The 17,010-nt window shown below is 47.9% G+C and overlaps 1 protein-coding gene across 2 annotated transcripts in view; it reads right to left on the bottom strand.

Moving 5' to 3' along the window:
- Window positions 1–17,010, bottom strand: part of LOC310809906 (phosphatidylinositol-binding clathrin assembly protein) — a 34,651-nt gene that overhangs the window by 9,360 nt on the left and 8,281 nt on the right. Inside the window, exons 2-12 of one of the 2 annotated variants that reach the window (XM_083677426.1) lie at window positions 16,585–16,727; window positions 9,569–9,644; window positions 9,373–9,475; window positions 9,150–9,243; window positions 8,597–8,708; window positions 7,562–7,668; window positions 6,069–6,110; window positions 3,673–3,758; window positions 3,167–3,299; window positions 1,425–1,573; window positions 28–128 (exon numbers count right to left, since the gene is read on the bottom strand). In XM_083677426.1, coding sequence (XP_083533552.1) covers window positions 28–128; window positions 1,425–1,573; window positions 3,167–3,299; window positions 3,673–3,758; window positions 6,069–6,110; window positions 7,562–7,668; window positions 8,597–8,708; window positions 9,150–9,243; window positions 9,373–9,475; window positions 9,569–9,644; window positions 16,585–16,727 — 1,146 coding nt within the window. The remainder of the gene's footprint in view (window positions 1–27; window positions 129–1,424; window positions 1,574–3,166; window positions 3,300–3,672; window positions 3,759–6,068; window positions 6,111–7,561; window positions 7,669–8,596; window positions 8,709–9,149; window positions 9,244–9,372; window positions 9,476–9,568; window positions 9,645–16,584; window positions 16,728–17,010) is intronic. The other variant, XM_083677427.1, reaches the window with a different exon arrangement.

Below are 17,010 nucleotides of genomic sequence, written 5' to 3'. Positions count from 1 at the left end.
TGTGTGTGTGTGTGTGTGTGTCCCTACCTCCCCAGGCACTGTTGGCAGTGGAGATGGAGGGAGTGCTCTGGACCGCTGGAATGAAGGCAGGCTGCAGGTCAAACAGATCACTGTTGAGGTTTGGCATGCTGGAGAGAGAGAGACAGAGAGGGATGGAGAGATGGGGAGGAAGAAATGGGGAGAGAGAGGGGATATGGAGTGGGGGAATGGGGGGGGGGGGGGTATTAGCAACACATAACATACAAATCCATAACAAGCTCAAACACAAATCTACAATCAAATCAAATCAAAGGAGGTGGTGTATTAAATTCAATCAAACTCTAACATTCTCTTGTATCTCTGAAAAGAGCAGCACTGACGTCTGACAGAAGATGAGCGATGAAAAACAAATACCAAAGACTACTGATGTTCTTTCCTCTCGTCAAGATAATTAAATCTGCACTATCCATTTGATTTGCTCCTATTCAGACTGCAGTACAAGACGAGCTACGCAAATAAAGTTTCTAATCGAGCTGAAATGTCATTACATGGAGCAGGGATTTGATCCAAGACATAAGCCGTGGAGTATCAGGGAACAGAGGCTATATGTAGCTGACCAGTTGAATAGATATATACACTCACTGAGCACTTCATTAGGAACACCTGTACACCTTCTCATGGTGGAGGTGGTGTAATGGTGTGGGGAATGTTTTCTTGGCACACTTTGGGCCCGTTAATACCAATCAATCATCACTTGAATCCCACAGCCTATTTGGGTATTGTTGCTGACCATGTGCATCTCTTCATGGCCACAATTTACCCATCTTCTAATGGCCACTTCCAGCATGATAATTCACCATGTCACAAAGCAAAGGTCGTCTCAAACTGGTTTCATGAACAAGACAATGAGTTCAGTGTTCTTCAGTGGCCTTCCCAGTCACCGGATCTGAATCCAATAAAACACCTTTGGGATGTGGTAGAACGGGACATACACAGCTTGAAAGTGCACCTGAAAAATCTGCAGGAATTGCGTGACGCAATCATGTCATCATGGACCAGAATCTCAAAGGAATGTTTCCAACATTTTGTGGAATCAATGGCACGAAGATTTTAGGCTGTTTTGAGAGCAAAGGGAGGCCCTACCCAGTATTAGAATAGTGTTCCTAATAAAGTGCTCAGTGAGTGTATTGTGTAGTGTAGTGCCCTGCGTAAGAAATGGGACAGTGAAGCACTATCTTCTTCTTGTGAAGTTAAAGTAGAGATTATCAGCTTTTATTTGATGGTATTTGTGTACTTATTGGTTTCACCAATATACGTTGTGAGTGTAGATGTTGGTGGGGGCCAGGGTGGTGAACATACCCTGGCTACTACTGTGGTTGTAGTTGTACTGTTTCATTGATGTAGTACCATACTAGTATGGTTAGGAGTGTGATAAGGCTAGGTACCTGTTGGTGGAGGGGGTGGAGACCGGGGTGGTGAACATCTCCATGCCATGGTTGCTGTGGCTGTGGTTGTTGTTGCCGCTGCCCATGGACTGGGAGCTGGGGGAGGCAGAGGGAGGGGTATGCATGCCAATCTCCTTCAGGCGCTGGTCCTGCAATAACACACAGTAACAAAAACACACCGTTAAAACACATCTCTTACCTTATCTCCACCCTGTATGTCTCTCTCTCTCTCTCTATCGCGCTTCACCCGCAGGAACATACACACATCTCTCCCTTTCTCTCTTGCCCCCTCCCTCCCCCTCTCTGTGTGTCCGTGTCTCTCGCTCTCTGTACACATCATAACAAAACCATGCTCACAGTGAGAAAGACTTGGCCATTTTCAAGGTAGCTACACAGACTTCTTAGCGCACAACGTTTCCTAACCGGCCAAACACCAGTTGAAATGGGACAGTCTGACCGAGCAGAGCAGCTGTGCCAGCCCAGCCCAGCCCAGCCCAGCCCAGCCCAGACTACTGAACAGCAGTCTCACCCACATTGACAAGCTGTAGCTTCTCATTGACAAGCTGTACATTTGTAGCTTCTCTCTGTCTGCAACGACACAATACACCACTCCAATCCCAGGCTATCTGCATTGACAAGCTGTAACTATCCTACTCTTGTCTGCAGATTGCTGCCTGTCTGTTTGATAAAGCCGACCAGCGACAGTGTGTACCGGTCCAATCCCAGGCTATTCACAACCTCATTGACAAGCCATAGTAGCTTCTCTCTGCCTGCTGTCTGGTTGGCCCATATGGAGAACAGGGCGGCCAGCCGGCAGGACTAGTGTTTGGATGACCCGCCTCACCCCAAAACTCTCTCCCTGACCAGAGGTAATCATTGACAAGACTAGGGCGAACAAGGGCACACACACACACCTGCAGTGCCAGGACAATCCGTTCCCCTGCACACACACACACACCTGCACACACACACACACCTGCAGTGCCAGGACAATCCGTTCCCCTGCACACACACACACACACACACGCGCACACACACACACACACACACACACACACACACACACACACACACACACACACACACGCCAAGTTGCTCTGTCCCACCTCCTCCTCCTGACTGTTAGTAGATGCCTGGGGAGCAGACTAAAACCCATTAATAGAATGCTTCAAGGCACGTTCACAAAGCCAGAGCATTAAATGTCAACACGAACAGTATGAGTTTTCATTTTTCTGCTGCTCTGTCTGCAAGGCTAGCTAGACTATACCCTGATACCCTGCCCTTTCCTGACCCCAAAACTGAAGTCAACAAATGCACACACAGCAGCCTAATCAATAAGCAGCAGCAACAACAACAGCAGCAGCAGCTCAAAGTCCTGCCGCGGTTGGACTCTCTGCACCTTTAACCCACAACACCTCCTGTAGAAACCCACTTTCCCTTTTACAGCAGTCAAGCAAACAAGAATGGGGCATGATTTTCTGTATGTGTGTATTTTATCTCTAAAAAAAGAAAAGGAAAAAGTGGCAATGGGGTTGGCCATGCTTCCCCCAGTAATGGGGTTGGCCATGCTTCCCCCAGTAATGTGATAATACTGTCTTTCACTGTGTGTTGTTGTGTAGTGTAACAGTGTAATATTGTGTAATAGTGTGGTGGTGTTTAGAGTAATGGTGGATTGTTGTTCAGTGTAACAAGTGTCCTATTGTGTAGCGGTGTTTAGTGTAGCGGTGTAATGGTGTGTTCACCTTCCCCACCTTGAGGGCCTGCAGCCTGGCCTGCTCCTCCTCCAAGGCCTGCTGTCTCTCCTTCTCATCCATGCGGCTGAACGACATGCCCGTGCTGGAGAGGGACGACACCGCACTCGACAGGGTGGACGCTCTACAGCGAGAGAGAGAAAGGGAGGGAGGGGGAGAAAATGGGGAGGGGGGAGGGAGGAGAGGGCAGAGGGGAGGGAGGGCAGGGGGGGAGAGCCAGATATTGAGGTAAACATGACTGTATGTCACACACTCTGTCCCCTGGAAGACCAAACGGTCTGAGAGACACTGCTGAGAGTCTGGCATCTTATTACATCACTGAATGTGAGTCTTGTAATGTTGAAGTTTGCATGAAACCAAAGGCTACACACCTTGCTGTCTGTATACTATCACTATAGGCTGTAGGCGCTATTCTCTGCTCAACAGCATACAGTACAATTGAATTGCATTCTAGCTGTGGGCTCCTGAGTGTTATGCTACTGCCTAGTCCACAGTACCTGGTGTCAGCAGTCAGCTCCTTGATCTTCTTGCCCTCCAGAGAGGCCAGGTGCTGCTCCAAGGCCTCCAGGAGACTGCTAGGGGCCTGGGGGGAGGATATGGAAGGGATGAGAAACTTGGTAAATATTACATTTTTCACCTTTGTCTCACACTTTCATATGCGAGACCTTCACACAGATGCATACAGACACATGGATACAGACACACACAACACAGTATGCAGACACACAAACAGTGTACTTACACACACAGTTTGCAGATACAGCACACGCGCACACACACAGTGCACACACACAGAGCGCGCACACACACACACACACAGCACACACGGGTGTTAGTACCAGAGGACAGTACACAATGCATTTCCTTCCCAGAATAGCCATGGCTACATGCAAGGAGCAAACACTGTTAGAAAACACAGTAAACACAGTAAGTCAACAAGCTTCAGAGAACAGAGAAAGAGAAGAGAAGAACAGTCAAAAAAAGAAGGGGAAGAATGAACAACTGAGGGAGGAAAGGGAGGAGAGGCCAGGTAACATGCACCCTTCAGACTCAGTCTTCTCTCATGCCAACATGTACCCTGTCCTGTGAGGGCACGGGCACGTCTGCTGCTTCAACCATGAGAGGCAATGCCTTCAATCTAAGACTACCTCTACAGGAATGTGTAGACACACACACACACACACACGCACACACACACTTCACAAGGCACTTGGTCTGTTTTTAGCTTCCATGCTGTTCCGGGGCTGGGGATCTTTGGGTATTGTTCTCTAGCTACCATCTTTCTATTCTGCTTGCTTTTCAACCCAACCAGACATCCGTGTGGGCTCATTTATACTGTGTCAATATTAGCTCAGGCGCACGACACGCACCACACACACGGACACACCCGCACGCGCAGACACACACACTCGCATGCAGACACACCAGGGTGCCAGCTTCCCACTGCGGCAGTCTGGGCAAGTGTTTAACTGGCAACTCCAGACTGACTACCCAGGCTGTGTCTCAGATGACACCCCATGTCCTACAGCACACTTCTTTTGAGTGTGGAGGCCTTATCAGAAACCCTGGCATTCTATTCCCACCCAGACAGAACACAGAAGCTAGAACAGAGAGCCCGGAACACTGACAGAACTGTGATATTCCCAAACATTCCGACAGAGGGGGAAAAGGATGTTTCTATTAAGATTGAACACACTTCAGAGGGGAGTGAGCTATCGTTTACCAAGTAGGAAGAAACAGAGAGAACAAAAGAGAGAAAGAAAAGAAAGGGGGATTCATATTTTCTTGAATTGGCACTTGTGTGCCCCCCACAGCATGTTTAAACAAGATGGCCTTTGACAAAGGGAAATAGTTTGATGTCACAGTTAGGACTTAATGATGCATGTGCATTAATCTGATAGGGGGCATCTAGAGGTCAAATGAATAAGTCACAGCTCCATGAGAGACACTTTTATCATGGCCCTGCAGGGAGGAGTGGACGGAACATGACTGCTGTAATCTATTCATATAGCTGACCCTTTCCCACTCTGCAGCTGTGTGTGTGTGTGTGTGTGTGTGTGTGTGTGTGCGCACGTATGGGAGGGTTACATGCAAAACCAATGGCAGTAGCACAAGCACCATGGTGAGTCAACATCATGTCACAGTCGCCATGACTAAGGCCATTGACTGCACTCTGATTGGCTAAGCACTTGTGCACAATCAGCATGTGTGGTGGTGCAGGGCAGTACAGTATAGGGGGTGGGTGGGGGGTGCAGGGCAGGGGCAGGGGCAGAAGCAGCACGACTGTATGTAACCCACCACCTACAATGTAAGATCCTTTAGTAGTCTGTGGAGGAACGATAGAAAGGACCTATTGAACACTGGGAAGCAGCTCTTAGTTGAATAGTCTGGCTGAATGTCCACCCACTCACAAGCCAAGGAATTATTCCACAGGCCTTGGGCCAGGTTAACCCCTTATTGGCCAAGGATGTTCATACAAGCAGACTGACAGAGACATACTGAAGCCCTATTGGGGCCTATACAATGTCTACTCAGCCAATCACAACCCTTCAGAGATGCACTAATAAAAACAAATGTACCAATAGGAGATTGTTTCCTAGCGGTGGGGAGTAAAGTTCAAAGTTAGAGGACATGATCTGTCAGAGAAAGTGACATGGTCCAATGGAATGAATGAGTGAGAGAGAGAGAGAGCGGGAGAACGTGTAAGAGAAAGAGGGAGAGAGCCAGAGGGCTGGAGAATGCCTATATGCATTCATGAAGGGATGAATGGATGGATGGATGAAAGTGTGTGAGTGTAGCCAGTAGAAGAGAGGGATGGAGAGGAAGGGCGGGAGAGAGAGAGACAGAGAGAGAGAGAGAGAGAGAGAGAGATTGAGATGAAATGTACACTGACCTGAGAGAGATCGGGGATGTCACCCTGATCAATTCCAACTTGCTGTGTCACAAAAAAACAAAAGAAAAAGGCCAACGAAAAAAAAAAAGAAAAAAAAACACCAACGGGGAAAAAGAAAGAAAATATAAAACAAAGGAATCATTACTTCATGCAGTGACAGTGTCAACGTAAACAACAACAGAAAAAAACAGGGTTTTGATTGCATGCTGACTAAGACATATTGGATGAAGATGATTGGACATTGAGTATGTCTGACCAATGAGGGACCGTGAGGGTGTGGCGACTTGTGAGGGTAAGGTTTGAACACTCAAAAACATTCAAAAGTAATTTGACGCACATTTAAATAGGCCCATAACCCACACGGAAACTGTGACCATGGTGGTTTAACAGAGATAGATTTGGACACTAGACCTGAAGACGTGACACTAACTGGACAATCAGGGACAAGTCTACAAGACACGGATTAAGAAAAGTCCTCTGCTAGAATAAAAACTACTTTCTCCATTGAACATGGTCTTTAGTCCAGGACTAGGCTTAATCTAGGTCACACAAAGCATACATTAGAGTAAATGAATAAACAAGATAACAACTCTGACGTTAATGACCGTCTGGAGGGAAACAGGGAAGGAGAGAGGAGAGGAGAGAAACAGGGAAGATCGGTGGGCACGGGGCGAAGGAGAGCCACACAGGTATTCATCATTGTCAGGAAGAGAGGGAGGAGTGCGGGGAGCGGAGGGAGAGTGCCCTAACAAAGCACCTAACCCACATCCTCCATCTTACTGGTTATTCCTGGAGAGGGGTGCTAAGGAGGGTGTGTGTGTGTGTGTGTGTGTGTGTGTGTGTCTGTGTGTGTGTCTGCAAACTAAATGTGGGGCAGTGGTGGTTGCTGGGTATCAAGCATGCCCCCATCATTTCTACTTCTGTGAGTAACATTGGGAGAGAAAATAGACTGGGATCGACAATTTCAAATGAAACATAGCTGCCGAATCCTCCAGTAGCTCCCCACCTGCTAAAACAGCCCATAATGATCTGGGTCTATGTCCCAAATGACACCCTCATCCCCATCAGAGCACGCTATGCTGTAATGATGAGCCCTCAACACTACATGGAGAGTAGGGTGTGATTGGGGGTGGTAGCGTTTAGGATGTGATTGGGGACAGGGGGGCGCGGGCGGTGGTGTTTAGGGTGTGATTGGGGACAGGGGCGCGGGGGGTCGTGTGTGTATACGGTGTGATTGGGGGTCAGGGGCGCGGGGGTGGTGTTTAGGGGTGTGATTGGGGTCAGGGGCGCGGGGGTGGTGTTTAGGGTGTGATTGGGGTCAGGGGCGCGGGGGTGGTGTTTAGGGTGTGATAGGGGTCAGGGGCGCGGGGGTGGTGTTTAGGGTGTGATTGGGGTCAGGGGCACAGGGGTGGTGTTTAGGGTGTGATTGGGGTCAGGGGCACGGGGGTGGTGTTTAGGGTGTGATTGGGGTCAGGGGCACGGGGGTGGTGTACCTCGGCCACTTTGAGGAACTCAGACAGCTTGGTCATCCTGCACAGGAACTTCTTGTAGATGTCCAGAGCATCTTTACACTGGTTCTTCTTCATGTCAAAATATTTCTCTGGAAGAGAGAGAGGGAGAAAGAGGGGGGAGAGAGGGAGAAAGAGGGGGGAGAGAGGGAGAAAGAGGGGGGAGAGAGACCATGTATAAAGCAACCATTTGAGTAGAGCGATAGAGAAGAACACTTAGCAATTACATGACAGCCTGTCAAAACCTACTCAAGTGTCTGACAGCTGGACCATTCACACTCAGGATTTAACTACCTAGCCTATGCAGACACACAAACACACACACACACACACACACACACACACACACACACACACTTTAACTACCTAGCCTGTACACACTCCTCACTGCTTGAGTGCTTACTATGACAGTAACACACACTCAGAGAATCTCAAAATAAACCAATAGCCCTCACTGTAAACACCGTTTTTACCACACAGTCCACAATGTGATGTGGGTACTCTGAGTGTGTTCTGTCAGTAGAGGCCCTGGCTCTAGTCTTTGGGAAAACAGACAGGATGTGATTTCAAGTCCTCAATCTCCCCTGGAGTCTCTTCAAAACGGAGGCTCACAGGACACACCACCACCTGCTTCTCCTCCAGTCTAGCTAGATCTTGCATCTCAATGGTCTACAGTGGCCTCCTCTCTTAGTTTCCTCCCCCTTCATCTGCACCAGTGAAGGCTATGGCAACACGGGAGAGGTGAAAGCAACGTGGCAGAAGACATCCACTTAGCCACAGGTGCAGATGAAGACAGGACAGGAGGTGGAGGAGATAAGGAGAGGAAGTCAAGGTGATGAGGAAGCCTCTCTACTGAGATGATCAGTGTCCATCTCTACCTTCAGGGATGTGATCATGATCAGGACAAATCTGATATTGGTTTGGGACATATTCAATGGTGTATAAAGTGAGAATTAATGTAAAAATAAATAAATAAATAAATAAAAAGAAAAAAGAAACTGTCAGAGGCTTGTCTCTTACCCAGTAGGTTGATGACACCCTCGTTGTAGGCAGCGAACAGACGTATGGAGTCTTTGAACAGCAGCATGAAGGCAGCGTTGATGACCCCGTTAGTCAACTCATTAGGGCTGGCCTACACACAGAGGGGAGGGGGAGGGGGAGTGAGGAGGGGGAGGGGGAGAACAAAGGGATGGCTAATGTTATTAGTGAGCGTGTGCAAATTTGCGAGACACATATTTCCCGGCAATTCGCGCATCGTGGGTGCCTTCAGAAACACGTTTCTCTCAGTATCACTGTACACTCCGGTAAAATGAGCGTCACACGCTCAATTTTGGGTATTGGAACATAATATTGTTATTGCTAAAACACAGATCATCCTCTTCAACAGTGCCTTTGTACAATGCAGAGACACCAACCAGAGGGTCAGCCTCACATTGCCTATTTAAATATAAAAGGTTGGAACTGAACGGTTATGAACATCAAACATCACCACCACACACCTTACTCACATCCCTCCGATTTGTTTAAGACACACATTCCATGGACAACATGCACGCACGCACACACACAGTACCTGAAAGTCCAGTAGTGCGTCCAGTTGGTTCTGGATGATTGGCAGGGTCTTGATCAGCTTCTCTATGCTCATGGTACGCATCACTCCATCAATTCTGAAACACACACATACACGGTAACATTTTTCCAACTAAAAAGATTTAAGTCAACCTCACGTCCGAGCTTGTGAGTACTGTGGGAAAATCAGTTGCGAGGGTGTGTGTGTGTGTGTGTGTGTGTCCTACCCTCTCTTCATCTTGGTGAAGTCCACAGCCACCAGCCTGTAGGACATGGCCTTCTCATTCAGGTAGCGGCTGTAGCGACGGATGAAGGTTGACATGTCATAGCCTGGGAGAAAGAAGGGAGAGAGGAAACATGTGAGCGTGTGTTGAGTGTGTTGAGTGTGGTGTGTGTGTGTGTGGTGGGGGGGGTGTCTGATACCTTGCAAAGCACCTTTATCCAAGAAGTTGTTCAGGTTGAAGAGGGTGTTTCTGGAGGCCAGATACTGGATAAAACGCTGAGGGGGGGGGGGGGGCGGGGGGGTTTGGGGGGAGGAGAAAGAAAAAAGGACAGGAATGAATAAGATCAAACAAACTAACAGACTGTCAAGTCATCATAACGTGTTTTAAACCAGCTTGTTTCATCTGTTCACTCCAATTCATGGATCTAAGGCCACTGGGATGGTGTTGTTATCCGCTCCACCCCTTCACCACCAACATGCCTTCACCTATCCAGCCCTGTCAGATCTGTGAAGAGGAGTGGACGAGGGCAGAAGGGGGAGGGGAAGGAAGGAATGAGCGTTTTCTGGGATGAATGAGATGTTGTAGCTTGGACATCCTCCTCAATGATGGGGAAAACAGGGTTGGGAATTCCCGGAAAGAGGAGTGTTCTGCACTGACACGATTGGCCCAGCATTCAGACACCATTCCCAAACTCCCGGAGATTACAAACCCTGCTCACTGACAGAGCCCCTCGGAATGCAGGGGATTCACGCTACGCTAGGATAGCTGACACGCTTCCAGCATCCGCCACACTGTCGTGAGCAAGCACACACACACACACACACACACACGCAGACACACACACACACGCAGACACAGACACAGACACAGACACAGACACAGACACAGACACAGACACAGACACAGACACAGACACAGACACAGACACAGACCAACTCAAGTGAGGAGAAAAACCATGTCTTGAGAATTTTAGAGAACAGGTTTCAGGGCAGAGAAAATCGTCTTTGTGGATTGGGAGTTGTGCATGCATGCGTGTGTGTGCCTGCATATGCGTGGGGCAGGTAGCTACAGTAAGCATTACGCCAGTGGCAAAGTGAACACAGGTTCCAGACTCTGAAACTTCTTGACCTCTGTGGGAGGGTGTTTTTGAGGACATTTGGTCTGTATTTCCGGCGAGACTGCAGCGTGCGTGTGTGTGTGTGTGTAGGTGAGGAGGTTGAAGCCGACACAGCATATCAGCAACAGCAGGAGTAAAATTCACCCCTTGGTCAGATATGCACCAGTGAGACCACAAAGACAGACAGACTGGCTGGCTTAGGAGGCCCGGGGCGACAACGTCCAAAAGCATGTGACAACTAATACAACATCAGTATTCTAAGCCAGGTCTTGTACATTCAACATTCTTAGAACCAATAGAATTTAGTTCAGAAATCTTTAGAACTTCTCATCAGGCAAGCCCTTGATTAGTTTAATCAGTTGTATGTGCTACAAAAGCCTGTAGCTCTCCTCTGTACCAGGACTGAAGAACACTACGTTTGAACGTTTGTGTGAGTAGAGTTTTCTATTGGGACATTGACACTTTCAATACCACAGTTAGCTGCCATAAGGAGCAATGTAGCTGTGTAGACTACAGATAGAGACAGATTGCCGATAGAGACAGAAACTGAGAGAGAGAGAGAGATGATAGAAATAGACTGCAGATAGATATTTCAACTGAGTTCATAGAAGGAGAGATTTAGAAACAGGTTCAGCCTGCCCCAGCAAATAATTAATGTTAGAATAACCTTCCACCGTGTCAGAGGAAAACCGTATCTATTATTGATATATCTACTCTTCACTGAGAAGCCTCTCCGCTCTCTACCTCTCCCTCAACCCTCTCTCCCCCACTCCCTTCCTCACCTCTCTCTCCCCACAGACCCTCACTCCTACTCCTCTCTCTACCTCTCCCTCAACCCTCAGTCTCCCCCCTACTGATCTCCCTAACCTCCCTCCCTCAACGTCCAGCCTCTCTATCCCTCTCCCCTTCCCTCCCTCTGTGTGTTCCAGACACATTTCCTATGCCCTCCCTTCTGTTCCATGTCATGTTAAAGCAAAGGTGGGATGACACTGATGATGAAGTCTGGAAGAAGTCTGGAACCACCAGGACTCTTCCTAGGGCTGGCCGCCCAGCCAAACTGAGCAATAGGGGGAGAAGGGCCATCGTCAGGGAGATGACCAAGAATCCAATGGTCACTCTGACAGAGCTCCAGAGTTCCTCTGTGGAGATGGGAGAACCTTCCAGAAGGACAACCATCTCTGCAGCACTCCACCAATCAGGCCTTTATGGTAGAGTGGTCAGACGGAAGCCACTCCTCAGTAAAAGGCACATGACAGCCTGCTTGGAGTTTGCCAAAAGGCACCTAAAGGACTCTCAGACCATGAGAAACAAGATTCTCTGGTCTGATGAGATTGAACTCATTGGCCTAAATGCCAAGCGTCACGTCTGGAGGAACCAGGCACCGCTCATCACCTGGCCAATACCATCCCTACGGTGAAGCATGGTGGTGGCAGCATCATGCTGTGGTTATGTTTTTCAGTGGCAGGGACTGGGAGACTAGTCAGGATCGAGGGAAAGATGAACGGAGCAAAGTACAAAGAGATCCTTGATGAAAACCTGCTCCAGAGCGCTCAGGACCACAGACTGGGGCGAAGGTTCACCTACAACGACCCTAAGCACACAGCCATGACAACGGAGGAGTTCGCTTCAGGACAAGTCTCTGAATGTCCTTGAGTGGCCCAGCCAGAGTCCGGACTTGAACCCGATCGAACATCTCTGGAGAGACCTGAAAATAGCTGTGCACTGACGCTCCCCATCCAACCTGACAGATCTTGAGAGAATCTGCAGAGAAGAATGGGAGAAACTCCCCAAATACAGATGTGCCAAGCTTGTAGCATCATACCCAAGAAGACTTGAGGCTGTAATCGCTGCCATAGGTGCTTCAACAAAGAACTGAGTAAAGGGTCTGAATACTTATGTAAATGTGATATTTCAGTTTTCTATTTTTAATTCATTTAAATTAGCAAACATTTCTAAAAACCTGTTTTGGCGTTGTCATTATCGGGTATTGTGTGTAGATTGATGAGGGGACATTTTTTTTTTAATCCATTTTAGAATAAGGCTGTAACATAACAATGTGGAAAAGGTGAAGGGGTCTGAATACTTTCCGAATGCACTGTACATCGACACACAAGTTGATTAGCCTAACCTGTCATATCAGGTCCTACTGATCTTTCTCTCAAGATTTCCATGGCTACGCTCCTGTAATCAGAATGGTTAAACTTAATTGTTAATTGCCAAATTGTGTTGTGTTGTGTGTGTGTGTGTGTGAATAAATGTTCCTGTTGGCAGAGGATCCTGATTAAGGTACTTAGACAAAACACATAAATAAATGAATACATTGACAGAGGAGAGAGACAAGGGAATGTGCTGAGAGAGAAAATGAGTGTCGCTTAATGAGAGAGAGAGGAAGCCGAGAGAGAAAGAAAGAAAGTTTGTGGTTGCCATAGAAACCAAAGCACCATTCCCTTACACCGAAATAGGGATGATTTGGCTCTTAACTTGAACCCGTTACCGTAGCTACGCACATAGCTGTGGATGATTCACAGCATTGTGTCGTGATTCCATTGAGAAGTGGCGTGTCTCTTGCGCAGACGCTCTTTCTCTGTCTGACCCCGTCATGCATACCTGTGCTCTCTCTCTCTCTCTCACTGTCATCTGTCCTCTGGGGACTCCTACGTCATCTCGCTGTCCTCTTATGCAACCCTCAATGTCAAACCCCAATCCTCAATCACATTTAGAGAGGGGATCATGACTGTGTGTTTGCGTTTGTGTGTGTGTGTGTGTGTGTGTGTGTAGGAGGTGACAGGAGAAATAGTGTGTGGGCTCCAGTTGTCACAGTGGCAGCTAGCGTTGGTGGATGGATCTGTATGACGGGTCAATGATGCAGCCAAACAACATGACTCGCCCCCTACACACACACACACACACTTCTTTCTCTTAAACACATACACACTTCTCATCATACACCCTTTACACAAAGCCATTCCTCCGGATGCACGCACACATGCACAACCCATCCGTTTCTATCTAACTATTACCAGGAATTGGCCCAAGGGAAGGTGAATGGACGGAGGGGGGGAGGGTAGAGGGTGGATGGAAGAGAGAGAACGAGGTAGCTTGTCAGTGGAGAAGTGAGAACACCTATTCTATGAAGGTAATTATTACCTCAGTGTGCAGCCATCGCTCCAACACACAGCCATTATGCAAACAGCAGCGGGTGAAAGAGAAGTCATTCAGCTCCACCGCACTCAGAAGGGTGTGCGTGTGTGTCTCAGGGGAATGTTTAACAGTAACACAAGCGGCACAGTGCATATTCTACCACCAAGACAGGGTTCAGCTACAACATACACTTCATTGCTCTAGGTCTGGGCTGCATCTCAATCCACTGAAGTGGCTTCCTCTTGAGGTGTCTTCTCCCTCGGCTGTACACAGTGGTAGAATGAGACGACTAAATCATGTGTTAGAGGGTTAGGCTAGCTTGTAGTATGTCCGACTCTGAGCACGAGATGTGGATATGACCATATAAGGCTAGTGCTACTATCTATAGGTTAAGTTTAGGACAAGTTAAGTTCTATCAGCAGAAAGATGTCGCTCTGTTCGCAGAGTGCATATGGGGCTGTGTATCTTGCATTGTGATGCATGATATTTCATGTTGTATTCATTGAATTAACAGGATAAAGAGTGTGAGAAACTGGAGAGGGCCAACACGATAGCTCCTTGTACATTTCTTATCTCACAAGCCCTCAATGAAGTGCAATACATATCTATCTGGAAACACGACACAGAAATAAATACAAAGTGCCCCTGGAATAGTAGGAGAGTGGTCTTGTGTGTGTGTGTGTGTATTGCTGAATATCTCGTTCCCAGACACTTCCGCCCAAATGTTCTGGTGGACCAACGCATCAAACTTGGCCTTCATTAAGCCAATGGAAAGATCGTCGGACGACACATAGCTATTGACTTTACCTTGCATCAAACTAAATCTCCCACATCACTTCCTCTCAGTGCTTGCACACCACACGTTTCTGATTCGGAGCTATGATTCTATGATTCTAACAAACACTTTAACTCAGTAAATTCACTCCCACTAAAGCCCGATTTGAACCGTTATTCCAGGCTTATATGCACTGTGAGCAGTAGCCTGGGGACAAGGTTAGTTGTTGAAGGACCCCTGCTTATCTCTAAAAGCACAAACACCATATCTCAGAGGCTCCAGACTGGCCCAGCCCTGCAGGAGGTCCTTGTGGATACACCCCCCCCCCCCCCCCCCACACACACACACACACAGAGTCTCTCCCTGCTCTACCATCTCTGTCCTTCACTCCCCTCATCTTGACTCATCATTTCTGCACCCCACCACACCTCTGGTCTACACCCTGCCAGACTCAACAACAGGAGACAGTTTAAAGCAGAGCCATGTGTGTGTGTGTGTGTGTTGGAGCCACTGTACTGTATGTGTGCTGTGCTTGAGTCTGCCAGGGTATGCTTATATATGTGTGTATCTTTCAGTGCAAGGTCACCAGATTATTGTGCTGGGTGACCCCCATTAGAGTCAGTGTGACCCTGGACACAGACAGAAAGACACACACACACACACCTCCATCCTCTCTTCTATCAGATGCTCAGAGCTCTCTGTCTCCCCTCTGACACGACACTCACTGTCAGCACTTTCCTAAAGCCCTTGTTTCCCTCTCCATCACTCACACCATCTCTCCTCCTCTATCACTCACTCCCTCCCTCTATCACACACTTTCTCTCCTCTCTCCCATCCATTTCATTCTCTAAGCCCCCGTCCTTTCTGTTTCTGCCTCCCTCTCCATCGTTTCACTGCCTCCCCACGTCTTTACCTTTCTATCCATCCCCCTCTCTTTACCCCTACTACCCCTTATCTATACCTTCCATTCCCCCTCCCTCCCTGAGGAGGTGTATTGACGACAGTTCCAGTGACGTCACTGAGTCAAATTGGGCATTCTGTATCTGGGACATGAGGGGGGGTGAGTCATGTACATATCTCTCTCTCTCATACACACAACTGATGATACACACTAACCATCATTCTCTCTCTCTTTGAACAAGCAGCATGTGCTTACCATCAGCACTTTATAAGAGTCTCTCTCTCTCTCTCTCATCCCCCGTCCCTCCCTCTCCCTGTGTAACCTTGCACAGGTACGGTACAGTCTGGTGCTACGGCAGGCAGACATCCAGACTCCCAGGAGAGAGGCCCAGTAACCTAAGCAGATAGAGCTGGGACAGAACACCCGCAGGAGTGGTACACAGACAGACACACTAAAACTAACCCACCCACAAATGCGGTAATCTGTGTAAACTGGGCTTAAGAGGCTAAGGCAGGGGAAGGGGAAACTGAAGAGAATGGTTGGTTACCAAATACCTACAGTGACATAGGGACTGTAGACGATGTACAGATGATGTAATAGGCTTACATGTTATAGATATCCACGGGATGCCGTTTCAGATGGCAGACACGAACTTTGAGGGGACAAGAGAGTGGTCCCCTCAAATGGTTTGCTTTTTTTGGTGTTTTAATAAATGTTATAGTATGCCTGTGGTTTCATTATTGACATATTTAATCGGTCATTGTTTTCCAACAACTGCAAAATCATTAAAAGACAGTTGGCCTGCAACCACAAAATACTAGCTGGCATTTTGTGGTTGAAGGCCAACTGTCTTTTAATGATTTTGCAGTGGTTGGACAGCAATGAAGAAAAATATGTTAGTAACACCACCACAAGCATTTATATCAGTTCCATTCTGTGCAGATATAAACTTCCTGGAACATCTTCTGTGTGACATTCAATATAGCTATCTGGTATCTATAGTTTCCTTATCTGATTCTAGGCCCATGTTTGGAAGCACTGAGCTCGCCAAATCAGGAGGCTGGTAGAAGTGCCGCTTCCTCTTTCTATGAAGTGAACTATGACATCATCACAGGGTAGGAAAGGTCAAACGTAGGGTTGTCGACATCCAGTTGCAGTTCCTTCTTCAGACCCACCCAGCTCCTGAGGACCTGCTGAACAGGCTGAACCTAGACCTAGTCATGCTGGACTGAGGCTGAAAGATGTGTGTGTGTCAGTTGACGGCGTGTGCGTCCCACTCACCTCGTTGCCGTACATCATGAGGTGGTGTGTAGCGATGAGGGCTTTGAAGACCACCACCCAGCTGCTGTTGGCCGTCCTCTCAAACAGCGTGTCGGCCAGCTGGGGCACACTCACGTTCATCTCATTGGTGCAGTGGATCAGGTCTGTGCCACACACACACACACACACACACACACACACACACACACGATGAGACCATGGGAGGAAAAGGGGTATTAAGGACAAGGAACACAGTCTCGACTCACAGACACGGGAGACCAGGGGCTGTATGCAAGTTAAATAGAGGAATTATGGACAAATATTATGGACAAAGATGGTTAGTGGGCACACACACACTACAAAGGGACTGAGAACTACATTAACACAGAGCCAATGACAAACATAGCATATCCTCCTAAACCCAAAGCATTCAGGTCCAATACTGAG

Source organism: Argentina silus (assembly GCF_951799395.1).
Source record: "Argentina silus genome assembly, chromosome: 1".
In the NCBI taxonomy this organism is placed as follows: domain Eukaryota; kingdom Metazoa; phylum Chordata; class Actinopteri; order Argentiniformes; family Argentinidae; genus Argentina; species Argentina silus.
The sequence above is the reverse complement of the archived record's forward strand: the minus strand, read 5'-3'. Positions and strand labels throughout refer to the sequence as shown.